General features: G+C 39.1%; 1 protein-coding gene across 1 annotated transcript; it reads left to right on the plus strand.

The window, feature by feature from the left end:
• The first annotated feature begins 2,624 nt into the window (after positions 1–2,624).
• LOC105932749 (alpha-2,8-sialyltransferase 8F) lies at positions 2,625–14,365 on the plus strand. Its single transcript, XM_012872008.3, has 7 exons — positions 2,625–3,260; positions 5,072–5,146; positions 5,279–5,353; positions 5,799–5,943; positions 12,643–12,755; positions 12,846–12,938; positions 13,014–14,365. The coding sequence occupies exons 1-7, from the start codon at positions 3,160–3,162 to the stop codon at positions 13,489–13,491; spliced, it is 1,080 nt and encodes a 359-aa protein (XP_012727462.1). The 5' UTR covers positions 2,625–3,159; the 3' UTR covers positions 13,492–14,365.
• Positions 14,366–14,670: the final 305 nt, after the last annotated feature.

Consider the following 14,670-nt stretch of genomic DNA (forward strand, 5'->3'; position numbering starts at 1 on the left):
CATTGCTAGTACAACAACAGAGGAATACTTGTGTCATAATTCATTGTGGCATAGATTCAACAAGGTGTTGGAAACATTCCTTTGAGATTGCACCACATGTTGACAGTATAACAAAATTGTACAACAAAATTGTGCGAAAGACAAATAAAATGACAGATTTGTGAAATTGATAAGTCCATGATCTTGTTTAGCAGCTCCGCGGTAAACCTAGAGCCTCCAAGTACACAACAAAATGTATTTAAGGGATAAAAATGTGGATTTTATATTATATGTTCCCTTTAACAAATGTGGCTCAAATGCCCCCTAAACAAAGGTTGGTGGAGAAGCCAAAACTTTTACTCCATTAAGAATAGCATTGCTTTAATCTCATTTTATTCAAGTAGAAGTAAAAAGTAGTCATGATAAAAGTTACTACAGTAACAAAAACTAGTATTTGTAACTAGTAACCAATTACTAAAGGTTTTTTGATCATAACATCTCATTTAATTGGTCAAAAATTATGTAATCAGATGGACGAGAATATGAAATTATTAGCAAATTTTGGTATTTTGAGGAATAAAAACATAAATTAGTAAAAAATAGTTATAATTACAAAATAACACATTTTAAATCTATGTTTTTCCACAAATCTATGTTTTTTTAAACTAATATTTACAGTTACTCTATATTAGTGGCCATATATATTCCTGTATATTTAGTTGACCTCCAAATGGCAAGGCAGGCTAGAAAATGACACATTACAACTTTTGTAAAAACAATCAATCTAACTTGTAAAATAAATAGCGTGTTTTTGTGCTTGGGGCATTTATTATTAAAACATGTTTGCTCTCAATTAAGTGGAGTAAATCGAGGTGGGTAGAGTATTAAGAGTAGTGTTACTTTAACGTGATGTTTCTCGTGTAGAAAGAATAAAAAAATATATGGTTCTGTAAAACTTCTCCTTTTCTGAAAAGGTTACTCTTCCTCTTAAGTTACACAAAATTCTACTTGATCTAAGTTTATCGTCTGTACTTCTTTCACAACCTCTTTACAAACAGACACTCAGACAGTGAGCATAAGATAGCAAACCTATTTCACAAGCAGCTTGTTGATTCTCTGATTACTTCTGCTTAACTGTGTGACAGATAACTTTGGGCTTATGCAACAGCAGTGTAGCCAGGAACTAAGACAAAACAAAGGCCAGTCAGTCTGTTTGGAGAAATACATTTGTTCTACTTTAAGACTTGGTAAGCACATGTATAGATTTTTTTTTATTTTTTTTGTTTTGCTTTTTGTCACCCTTGTCCAGCCGCATACTATGAAATGTAAGGACATTTTGTCTAGTCTAAAGCATTTCCCCTCCGATTCGACAAATTCAGTAAGTACAAGATCTTGCTCTGACCTTTTCTGTCTCTCTATGACAGATGAAACACAAAAAGCTTCGCCTTGATGACACAACCGTCCATCATTCCTCATAGTTTGAGTATCGAAGGGATTTCTACATGCAAGAAAGTCGAACAATGCTCGGATGCCTTTTGCATTACGAGATTATGAATGGCATCGTGAAAAATAGCTTATTTGGGTTTATTATAGTTAAAAAGCTAATGGGGCTGTCACTAATCACTTGCTAGTGTGTGTGTGTGTGTGTGTGTGTTAGCATGAGAGAGAAAAGCAACATGGCAGATTGTAATTAGTTGAAATCAGATGTTATATCAGGATATTCTTTCTGCAACAAAAGGGTTTTCAGACCCTTTTTTTAAATACAAATATTCAGTAGTGCTGGCTCCATTTGACCAGATTCTGTCTATTATGTCAACATTTGCATGACAGGCTTCTCTGATTTACTTTCACATGTCTGGCAGTGTCTCATGATGCATGAAAGGTCATGCAAATAATGTATTTCCATCAGTGGCGATGCCTTTTCCTCCCCTCGCTCTCTAATTTAAATTTTATTCAGTCTGAGTGAGATCTCAGCGGATGTATTAGACTTTCAGTGAAATCGAAGGATCAGATTTGTAGGATTTTGTAAGGACCAAATGCAAGAGGGCAGTTTCAGTTATGCATACCCATCAGACCTCTGTTTTGGGTGGCTGTCAGTGTGTGTGGGGGGTGCTTACTCAGGATGCAGGCATGAAACATGATTCACTTATTCACAGTGCTGTGCTGTTACAGCTCTAATAACCAGGTACAGATGTGGGGAGTCTTAGAAGTTCTGTCTTTTAGTGGGAGTTTTATGTGAAATGCAGTCCATGTGGGGGGAAATATTTCCCAAGATCCTCCTCCTTCAAGAGTTAACTATTTTTTTTCCCAGCACTGCTACAGAGCTCTGCAGCAACCAATAAGTTAGAGCTCTAGCTTAATGGTTCTCTCATTTCTTGAAAAGGATTCCTTCCTTTTCAATGAAAAAAAGAAAAATGCTGAGTTATAATGCAGCTGGGAAAGTTTGGCATTGGGGTAAAGGTGGCTTGTGCAAGTGTAGGTGAGATTTAGGAGTCCAAGGAGCAAATCGTGGACTAATTCAGTCCTGGGAACTCATGTTACTGCCCTGCCTCCCCTTTGTGAAAACAGGGGAAGGGAGAGGGGGCTTTGGGGAGTGTGGGCGGAGGACAGATGGGGGCGGGAGGGGCAAACAGAGGGAGAAGGCTGAGGCTCTGGGATGGGGGCGGAGAAATGACAGAGCTCTGCCTGTGGGACTATGGTGGAAAGTAGGGCTGCTTGAGTTTGTCTGTGAGGGCAAATGTGGGAAGAAGACAAAAAGCTTGGGCTGGACGTGAAAAAGGACTTGCGATGAAGACGATGGACAAAAGAGCATTTTCAACACAGCTCATCTGAACCCAGGGAGGGGAAGGAGAGAAAGCAAAAGCTGAGCTACAGAGAAGGCTGTGTACTTGTCTGTAGAAGAGGAAGGGAGGGGGAAAAAAATGACTGAGCAGGCTTCGACTTGTGCCTCTCACAGTTGAGAGACAACCTCAGTCTCACCAGACAGACAGGAAGACGAAGAGCGGACCTGTGGGAAAGTGTTAGAAGGAACGGCTAGACACAAAGAAAAAGTCTCAGAGAAAACCCGGCATGAAGAAGAAAATCTGAAATCATAGCAGCGGTGAGGGACAGCAGAAGTTGCCAAGGAGAAGGGAAACAGGAGGAGGGGGTGTGTGGGGGCGGCCAACGGGTGAGGAAGGTATGAGGGGACAGCTCCTGAAGCCCCTCCTCACTTTGATGATCACTGTCCTTCTGTTTGTGAGCTTCCTGACCAGCTTCATCTGGTACACGCAAGAAAACAAGTAAGTTCCTCTTTAACGTAAAAATAGAAGTGGTCGAGGCGGATGTTGATCATGTGCAATAGAGGGAATGCTGCTGGGTTTTGACAGCAGAAGTCCAAGAGGCGTTGTAGTGGAAGTGAAATAGTTGTTAAGAAAATGATGGCTCCCAGCGTAGGCTAAATGAATGAATCTTACGATTGTTGTCATGCATAAGAAACCCCCCTTCCATTCATTGCAGTCTGCGTGCAAACACCCGACGGTTTGTAAAACCAAAAGACTTTAGATAACATTTTGTGTGATTGATAAAAATAAACATTGCTAAACATTTTGATTCATTGCAGCAACAACAAAAGCAAAGAAATCAACAACTTTAGAACAGCATAAAACAAACCCCAGTTCATGCAACCGGTTAAACATCCGAGTAGAAAAAACAACTAATCTTAAATCAGTCGTGATTAGTTGGTTCAGGTTCAAAAACAGGAAGAGGAAGTCATGTGAACATCACAGACCAAAGGAAGTCTCCAACTGAGACGTGACTTAACAACCGCATGTCTGCATCAGAATTTGGAGACTGGCATTTACCTTACAGTGTTCAAGCACATCATGCTGCTAGAATTTCTTTCACATTTCAACCACAACCTTCACTGTATTTTACTGAAATGTAATGTTATCAACCTAAACAAAGTAGTGTGGTATGCATTTGTATTGATAGTACCTGAAGTAATACTTTGTATAAAAAGTTTTGGGAGTACTTCGCTACCAGTTCTGCACAATAACACTTTGAATTTTTTGCCAAAATATCTATGTAAAACATCTCAAGCTCAATTAGATTGGATGGACTTTGACAGGGCCATTTCCCCCCATGATCGTGCTGTATATTTATACCCCCCCCCCCCCCCATCAACTTCGACCAGCTTTGCTGTCCTTGCTGAATAAAATAAAATATAAAAACCCTAACCCCTACAGCATGATGCTGCCGCCTCCACGTTTCACTGTAGAGATGTTGTTTTCTGGAGTGCTGTGAATGCTAGCTTTCAAAGAGTCCAGGTTTGGTCCCAACAAGCCCCTGCCTCTTACACATTTTTGTTTCCTACACAAGACTTCCTATGGCTTTCTTTTAACAGTGGGGTGCACAACTAACAGTTGCCATGTCCACAAATTCACACGTCTGAACTGTGGGCCTCTGCAACTCCTGCAGAGTTTCCGTGACTCAGAGAAGCCGCCAATCAGTCCATATGCTTCTCTGATTATTGCTCCCCTTGCTTGGCTTGTCAGGTTTCGGTGGGTGGCAGGTTTCGGTGGGTTTGTAGTTGTGCCATACTCTTTCAAATTTCAGATGAACGTATTGAGCAGGGTCTTCTGAGATGTTTAAAGCTTGGCATATTGTTTTTTTTTTAACCTAACCCTGCTTTATACTTCTCCAAAACTGCATTCATGACCTGTCAACTATCTTTCTTGACTTTTATGATTTTGTTTGTCCACTATATTTACAGATTAGCTGATTTCTCAAGGCAATTGATAGTGCTGGATTGTTTTTTTTTTTTTCAAAGGGCATCAGAGTAAAAGGTGCTTGATACCAATGCATACCACTGTTCGGTGATCCTATCATATGCCCGTTTACTTTGTTCAACAACCACTTTGGATGAGCCTGTCACACGAAAGACAGTTATGTGGTTGAAGCGTGACTAAATATAGTTAAGAGTTCAAGAAGTAAGAAGACTTTGGTGAGGCAGTGCATTTTTAAGAGTTTATACGTGAAGATGCCATATAAACCAACAACAGATCTGCACTGATGAAGCTCTTGTCTCATGAAAGCTTATCCTTTTTCACAGTAATGTGCAACCTAAGCGATCAAGCCCTCCTAAGAAAAGTGCTCCTCAATCCTCTGCTTCATGCAAAGACTGCAGGTGAGAACGAACTTGTGCAGTGTATTTTGCTTTTCGTGACTGCCTTGTTTGTACCATAATCAAATCAAGTCATGTCAGGAATCCTCAGCATACAGACATTGTTGTGTATCTGGATGTGTTTATCCATCACAGGGAGACTATAAACAAAGTGTTAGAGCTCTACTCAAAAGCCTGGACGAAAGAAGAGACCAGTTTCCAAAAGTTCAGGTAAGAAATTAAATTCCCTACTACTACTGAATCTGCATCCTTTTTCTCTGCTTGAGTCAGATTAATGAAACTATTGGGGCCACATATTGGATATGTTAAAGACATAATTATAATTAGATTTTCTTTTTATAGATAAGAGAAAGATTAATCCCAGACAGGGAAGGAAAGTAGAATAGAAACAAGGATTGTAAAAGGGGAACTGGGATGTATGGTATGATTATAACCTCCTAACTTCCCTTTATGTGGTAACGGAGCAAAGAATTTATGAGAACTACTCCTAACATCTTTATCAATTATTTAAAAGGAATGAAAACATGTCTTTAAATGAGAATCTCCCAAATTTAAAATCTAAATAAGCGCATCACTCCAGGTATATCTTATCTAAAATGTGAAACCTTATCTTGTTAAATACATTGTGAGAGCCATAGTATTTATGTCCCCCCAGATTGCAGCTGAACACCAAGTGCCATGGTTTTGAGAAGGCCACCATTACCCAGAAAAACACTCCAGTGGGAACAAAGCTTGTTTATGATGGAGAAAGGAAGAGAGCCCTTCAAGTGAATCCGGAGCTTTTCAGCACCTTTTATAAAGTAGGTAATTTTCTATTTTCATTTGATACCAGATAATTGTTCCACCTTTTGATCTGCAATTGAACGTTGTACCACTGACTGATCTCCCTTGTCTGTGAAATAGTGTTTGGCCACTGACAGATTTCTTCTGTTTTTGCTTTTTATTTTGTCATACTTCAGTGTTTCAGCTCATCAAATGAATTTTGATGTATAAAAAAATAATATCCTGAGTAAATACAAAATGTGGTGTTTCAGAAGATTTCTTATACTAAAGCAAAATATGCTATCCAAAGCTACTGCCCTTCTTTGAAAAAATTATTTTAGTTCATTTTCAATAGCCACACCCATGTCTGATTATAACCCATAACATGTAGAATCAAGAAATCCTAACATATAACCTATCTGACAATATAAGGCCATATGGACACAACTATGTTTCTTGGTGAAAATGGAAAAGTTTTGTTGCGCATCTGTTGTTTGTGTACACCCCAATGGCGCTGGTTTTCTCTGATAACGGCACAATTTGACAAAGGTTTCAGAGTGGAAAAATTCAAAAACGTCCCAGTCTTAGTTGTCATGTACGCAGGAGATACAGAACTAGCCAGAATGGGGAACCCCCGCATGACACATGCGCAGCATGACTGCAATCTGTAGAAATGATTGCAAACGTGCAGAGCATGACAGATGCCGACTAGTTTATAAATCACAATCGTCATTTTATAATTCAAAGTCACCTGAAGCAACCGTTGAACCTCCTCGTTTAAGCTCCTTTATTTAGCGGCAGCCCCGCTGGGAGTTTCAATGAACACACCGCCTGCCAGAAGTGAGGTAGGGAAATTGCACAGTTTTTAGTGATTCTTCTAATGTGTTGCAGGTGAAAAGTTGACATGTAGCTGTGCTGACAGAAATGGAAAAACAATCCAGTTTTTATGACTAAGTTGGCCAAAAGTTCACAAAGAAGCATCAGAACAAGCATTGATCTAAAGAAATTCAGATTAATTTACATCTATCAATCTGGGAAAGTGTTTACAAAGCCATTTGCAATGTATTCCGACTCAAGCAAAAAACAATGATAGGCATTGTTCACAAATGAAGAAACCATGAAACAGTGTTGTATGGGATGTTGTTTGTAAAGTTACACAGTCGAAAATTAATAAAACTATTTTCGCTTAATCAGCCTGTCTTAAGAGAAAAAAATGGCGTTAATTTTTCAAAACTAAATAACTAGTCAGCAAGCTATAGCGTGCAAACTAAATATTTCACTTGCTGAGGAAATTTTTTGTTTGCAAACTAAATATAGCTAGCTAATTTGTTTGAAATGGGGACATTTATAAATGTATCAATGACATGGTGAAAAAATAATGCTTTGAAATATGAACTCCCCAATTTTTTTCCCCCCTTATGATAAGTTAAATACCCCAAAATATTGCAACTAATTTTTGACGGTGGAGCTTTACAAAGAGCACCCCATAGTGTTTAACCTCTCCAGGAGTGTCTACTAAAATCACTCCAAAGAGCACATCAACAATGCATCCCAGAGGTCGCAAAAAATACTAAATGAAGAAGAAAAACACCTAAAGCTCTGCAAGGCACTCTTGCCTCTGTTAAGTTCAGTGTTCAGTATTCAACAGTAGGAGAGAGACTGGGCAAAAGGCCATCCATCCATGGAATGCAAGGCCAAAACCACTGACCACTAAAAAGAACACAAAAGTCCCTCTCAAATTTGGCAAGAAAACATCTTGATACTTTTTGCTAAATATTCTGTTGATGGAAAAATAAAAATGAAGGTGCATTTTTTTAAAAGGAGTGCATCTTTTTACATCTAATTGAAAACTAACGCATTTAGGAAAAGTAAAATCATAACAGTCTAACGTGGTATTTTTAGTAAGATGGTCTGAAGCTGCTTTGATGTTTCACGAACTGGATAACTTACTTTAAATTACCAGAAAATCCTGAAGGAGCATGTCGTAAGCTTAAACTCAAGCACACTTATGGGTTATGCAGCAGAACAGTGATCCAAAGCACATCACCATGTCTACCTCTGAAAGGCTTAAAAAGATTAAGTGAACATTATTTTTGAATAGCCTGGCCAAAGTCCTGACTTAATCTTGCTGAGATGTTGAGACCTGACATAAACAGCCTGTTCAAGCTCAAATGTCACCAATATGACTGAATTAAAACAGTGTGGGACAATATTTGGATGAACCTTTTTGGATGAGAAAAAGCAGTCATCTCTTTTTGCAATGTGTCAATAATTCATCAATTAATATCCACCTTGAGGTGTTTCTTTTAATTTGCTTTAAAAAAAAAACTGATTTAAGGAAATGCTGTATAATCTGCTACCAGTTTAAGGTAGGGAAATCTGCTTATGTTAAAGCCTCGTTTGCACAACGTTTTTTTGGTGAAAATAGAACAGTTTTCACAGGGAAAAAAAAAGAAAACCGGACAGTTAAGTTGCATTTGTACTGTTCATTTTCCCGACAACACCAAAGGTTTTTCTTACAACGGCACAGCGTCCTGGTTTCTGTTGTGTAAACAGGAAAATGGAACCTTTCTTCCAGGAAATCCCTTGCTCATGCGCACCATGACAGAGATGGGAAGAAATGAATGCACAGGCATAACATTACGGCTGCTTGCAATTGTCAAAACCACAGAAGAAGAAAAAAAAAGGCTGATAGCAGATCACTGTTTTGGCTGTTGACTCTTTTGAATATAACCACGGCTGGGCATGGAATTAAAACATACCTTAAGCAGCAGTTAAACCTTGTCGTCTGTCCATTGGAAAACTTTATTAGTTCTGGCAGTGTGACGATTCCTGTCTTTCCCTGAGTAATTGTTTTCCTGTTTCTGAGGTGAAGTGGGTGTGTCATGGAGGTAGCTGCTGACTGAGAGCTCCTGGGCCATTGTGCCCAGTCTATTTAAATCTGGCTGCTCCTTACGACAGGGGCTGCGTGTTCTTTCCCCAGGCAGCCCTGGCATTTTTATTGGGTTGGTTTTGGTTATGTCTATCTGGTTTTGCTTTTCTTAAATTAGTTAGGTGTTGCGTTACTTATTAGTCTTGGTTCTTATTTAGTTTGTTTTGGGTTGGTATCCTGCCATACTTTAATTTAGTTTTTTTTTTGGGTTTAAAACACATGTTAATTTGATAAAAACATAAATCTGCCTCAAAGACAGCGTATCTCCCTTTTCGTTATGTCCTCATGAGCCGGGTCATGACAGCGGCTTTTAGGCAGTACACATGCGCACTGCTCTCAGGTCACAAGCAATGACCGTGAGACACACATTTTGCCAGGTTTCTCTTGAATGGTCTTGTGACTGAGCCATTCTCTGCAGTGATGGTTCAGAGCTCAGTCTTGGCACTGACTTCTGCTGAGCTGTTTCAGGCTTTTTCACATTTTGGTGGGCTTCTGTAACTCCTTCTGTAGTTAAAGCTGATCATCTCCCCCATATATCCCAAATACCCCCATGGAAACATTAACCATCTCCATTCCAAAAAAAGTAAAAAACAAAGCAACTGGACTTGTTTTCCGTAGTTGAAGACGTTTCGCTTCCTATCCAGGAAGCTTTCTCAATTCAAAAAGTCTGGAGTCATGTGGAGTACCAAGCTTTATACTCCTGTCCAAACAAAGGCCTTGTAATGGCGTAGATAACATGCAAATTTAACAGAAACAGGTCCATCCCTTAGTAATGAGCGGTTGTTAAAGCCATTAAGCCAGCAGATTGTACCGAAACTGGTCCACTCCTCTGTAACGAGGAGTCGCTAGGGTTGTTGTTGGCCTGTCTTAAAGGAACGATGTTTTCATCACCCATATGAGGGTGAAAATTGAGGTGATGATTGGCCAGAATTAATTCTATAGCTGTATTGTAAATTTTTTAGAGTTGGAACCTAAGGCCCCCTCCTCTGTTTAAGGTTGTTTTTGCTCTCTTAACGTAAATGGCTTCCTTCACACCCCTTTCAAAACATCTGTCTTCTTTGTCCAAAATTCTTTGTCCTTAAGGTGTAGGTGGACAGCAGAGTCTGTCACAGAGGAGACTCTGACTCTGACTCTTCTAAACTTATCATGCTGAGTTTCAAAAAGCATAGCACCACTAGTGGTGCGGCATGGCAATTAGACTATTTTCACATTCCTTCTGCTGCTATGTAAATGGAGATTGTAATTATGACGTTGTCATGTAAACATGTTAACAGAAACCAAACAAAAGTCTTGTTTTTAGTGGATTGTTGTCATGTAAACAGGGCCTAAGAGAAATCATATCTGGTGAAATTAGGACCCCAGCAATGCTTGAAGTACCTGTAAACAAGTAATGCTGGCCAGCGTACTTTGGCTTATGGCCTTCACCATGGTCATTGAGCTTATTTCTCCTTTAAGGTCACAAGCCAAAAGTTGTTGGTCAGAAAAGAGTTGATTCCCAATCCAGCACTTAAAGCATTGTTGGAGTCGTTAATTGACAAATAAAACTATAGGGCTATAGTCAAAGGAAAAACATTTTCATATAAAGTTAGATTCTGCATTGGATTAAGACACAAATTTGTATGGAATCAGTTCTTTACTGACAAAAGAATTTTAAGAATGTTCAAATGTAATAGGGGTTAGGGACTGCTGACGGGAAATAATGACCCAGGGGTGTGTATTTGTAGGCGCTGCTCCAAACCATTATGTATGACCAAACAGCACTACCACCTCAGCCAAAACACATAACAAGAAGGTGTGGGAAATCCCTAACCCCCGGGGAGGAACACAAAAAATGTTGATGCTTAAGGGAAGAGAACAAAATGCTTTTAGCCAACAAAACACACAGAACAGGAAAAAGAATGGGAATGTTGTGAAATTTTTTTTTAATATTGTGAAACTATAAATAAAGTGAAACTCGTACACATTCATTGCACATAGAATTAAATATTTCCAGCCTGTATTTCTTGTAATTTCAATGATTATGGCTTACAGACCCAATACAAATGCAAAATTGGGTGTTTCAGAAAGTTTTAATAATTCTTGAGATCAATAAAATACATTAAGGACCTGTTGTTGATATATCAACCTTTCAGACGTCTCAGATCTTCTGGTTCTGGTCAACTCTGCATACCCAGAACCAAACACGGAGAAGCAGCATTTAGTTCATATGCTCCACAAATCTGGAACAAACTTTCAAAAAACTGCAAAACAGCCGAAACACTGAGTTCCTTTAAATCGAGACAGAAAACCCACCTATTTAGAGTTGCTTTGGGCCCAATATATATTGGTTATGTTATAATATATAACATATTCGATGTGTATTGATGTTTTCACCTGATGCAATTTAATGTTTGTTGCTGGTCTGACAACCAGTGACTGTTTCGATCTTTTCATGATGTAAAACACTTTGAACTGCCTTGCTGCTGAAATGTGCTGCACAAATAAACCCGACTTTACCTTAAAAAAGGGTATTTTAGACCAGGTGTCACCAACACGGTGCCTGCAGACACCAGGCAACCTCTAAAGACCCCATGTGGTGCCCTCAAGCCTGTTCTAAAAATGGCACAACCATCCAGTGAGCTGCATCTAAAATGTCATTTTATGCCATTGGTCTTCGTTTGTAATTGCACCCGCGTTTAAATAGATTTAAAATTACATGATATAAAAAAAGCAATTTTTTTTTTTAATTTTACATCACATTACGATGAGTTCTGACTCTACTAGTTTAAAGATCAGTACTGGTAGCCCTTTGTATGACACATTACCAATGAAGTAGCTCTCAGTTTCAAAAAGGTTGGTGATCCTTGTTTTAGGCAGTGACATCAGGCATCTCAAAAGTATATCCAATCCTTGGCTGTTCCTGCTTTTGCATGAATCAGTGTGGCATGACGTTGGTTTTCAAATGAAATGCAAACTTTACTTTCGTCTGAAACGAGGGCATTGGCCGACTGAGCAACAGTTTGTACTAGCTCTTAATGCACTGACTCCAGACTCAGCCTATTTCTTGTGAAGCTCCCCCAAATTCTTGAATGGATGTTGCTTGACAACACTCTCTGTGGTTATCCTTCTTGCCAGTGCAGCTTTTCCTGCCACACTTTTTCCTTCCACTCAGCTTTCCATGGACATTCTTTTTCACAATATTCTGATTTTCCTAGACACTGATTTTTGAGTTTTTATTGTCTGTACGCCATAAACCTCAAAATTAAAAAACAATTAAGGCTTGAAATATTTAAGTCTGTATGTTATAAATCTATTTAACCTGATAATTTTAATGTAGACGTAGGCTTTTCGATTCACGAAAATTATTAGTTTCCCTTCAAACAGATTTTTTTCTCCTGACAGATTTTCAAATAAGGTTGATGATTGATCAAACGGACAAGTTTCAAGAGAAACTTATCTTTCTTTAGCCTTTTTTTAAGTGTCTAAAAGCCTACATTAGAGCTAAATTTCTCTGGTCTTAGGAGGATACATTTAACTTTCTGAAATGACGAACAAAAAATATTTAAGTTTTTAACGATGTTTACTTGTAAAGGATAGATTTGCTGATCTGCAATTATCTATTTTAAACCTGTTGCTGGACTTGCATTAATAACATTTTAATATTAAGAGCAGACAATCCTCTAGTTTTGATTCTGTTACATACAAGTTTATGGAATCAGAAGCATGTCAGAGGATACTTCAGGTGACCATAATTTGAAACGGAGACTCGTTTATTCTTGCCTTTTCTGAATATCCATTTTGTACATTTCTGGTGTGATGATTCCAGGGGCATCCTTTCTCAAATAAAACATGGCATACATGTGCTGTTGTTGGAAACGGGGGGATCCTGGCAAACAGCAGCTGTGGCAAAATGATTGATTCAGCTGATTTTGTTATCAGGTGAGAATATTTTCCAAATTTTCCCACATTAAGATATTTAATGTTTGGAAATTCCGTCCAACAGTATCTGTATTTGTGTTACTTTGTCAGGTGCAATCTACCTCCTTTGTCAAATGGGTACGAGGAACACGTCGGCATCAAAACGGACCTTGTGACAGCGAACCCAAGCATTCTCTTGGAAAAGTGAGTATTTTCCCCCACTTTATATAACATTACTTTAGTCTTTTTTTCCTCCACTGATCAGCTTCATGTTTGTAGGTTTGGGGCTCTAATGGGACGCCGGCGTCGATTTGTGGAGAGTCTGCGCAGCTATGGCCACTCGTTGTTGCTTCTTCCCGCCTTCTCCTTTGGCCGCAACACTCCTGTGTCTCTCCGGGCTTTTTACACACTTGAAGATTTTGAAAGCCCCATCAGACCTATCTTCTTCAACCCTGGGTACCTCCAGAGTCTGGCCCTCTTCTGGCGCTCTCAGGGCTTAAGAGCCGTACGGCTCAGCACTGGTATTATAATGACAAGCCTAGCTCTGGAACTCTGTGACAACGTGCAGCTGTATGGATTCTGGCCCTTCGATGTTCACCCACACAGCTTCCAAACCCTGACTAACCACTATTATGATGACAGAAAAACCAAAACAAAGTTCCACGCCATGCCGGATGAGTTTAACCACTTGTTGCGGTTGCACAACCTCGGCGTTCTTAAATTACACCTGGGAGACTGCAAAGCTGAGGGAAAATAGTGCCTTCTCTGTTGCTTCAGGATGAAGGAAATGGTCAAGACACTTCTGGTTTTATGTTTTGAATGGACTGAGTATAACACCCATAGTTTAGCACATCTGTCAGCAGCTACAGAACAGGTACTGAGATCAAAATGCAACAATAGGAGGACAATGAGCAGTCTTTTAACTGGTTTACACATTTTTCTCTAACATTATATGCTGTGTTTTGTTCTGGCTGGAGTCGGGTAGAAGTGATTACAATGTAACATGTGTGCCTCTGTGAGGTTATTTATGATTAGTGCCTTATTTTACTGTTATTGTGATAGATGTTAAGTCAGGACGAATGTGTTTTAAAGGAAACCAAATACCTCCTCTAGAAGAATTCTGTGACAAAAAAACACCAGCAATCTGAATGTGTGAGTTTTTAGCTAATTTAACCTCAAGAAAGGTTTGTTTCTTTGACAGTAAATACAAGATAAAAATCACACAAATGTGCTGACACTGAACGTTTTCTTCACTCTGACAAACTTTGGATGAAAGACGGTGCCTTTGTTGCTTTAAATAAAAGGATCCTGAATAGAATAAAAAATTTGTTGCACTCATCTTCACAGACATTATAACACAATTAACACATCTTAGGTGCGTTTTATACTTTGATGGGTCTCATCTGTTTCGTTTTCCTTTGGAATCATCAGCCAAGAAAAAAAAAATGCACATTTACTCCTGAAAGAGCTTAGAGCCACAGTGGACTGTCACCAGCATTGCTGATCGCTTTGCATTGATCCCTCATACTGAGCATGCATGAGGCGACAGTGGAAAGAAAACTCACCTTTAACAGACCTCCAATAGAATCTGCCTCGACTGACTGGGGTTTAGAGAAGACAGAGCAGAGACAAAAAGAAATCACAGAAACACACAGTGATCTAGGTTGAGCACGCCCAGCGGATCAAAACGTTCTCTTGCTAACAGCATTATAAAGTTACTTAATTCTTCACTAGACATGTTCCTCCAAAAGGTGATGCTGTTTTGCTGTGTTTTTATCCTCTGCAAATATGCACATAGGAGGGGATGGGTGGGCTGGGTTGCAGCTGCAGTGAAGGTAGAGTGAGGCATGGCTTATCATACATCTTGTTTTGGTCTACAGACAGTGCTCAACAGCCCACCTAGTGGTGAATTTTTGCTTTTTGTTCCTTTATTGAA

Source organism: Fundulus heteroclitus, chromosome 16, assembly GCF_011125445.2.
Source record: "Fundulus heteroclitus isolate FHET01 chromosome 16, MU-UCD_Fhet_4.1, whole genome shotgun sequence".
Taxonomy (NCBI): domain Eukaryota; kingdom Metazoa; phylum Chordata; class Actinopteri; order Cyprinodontiformes; family Fundulidae; genus Fundulus; species Fundulus heteroclitus.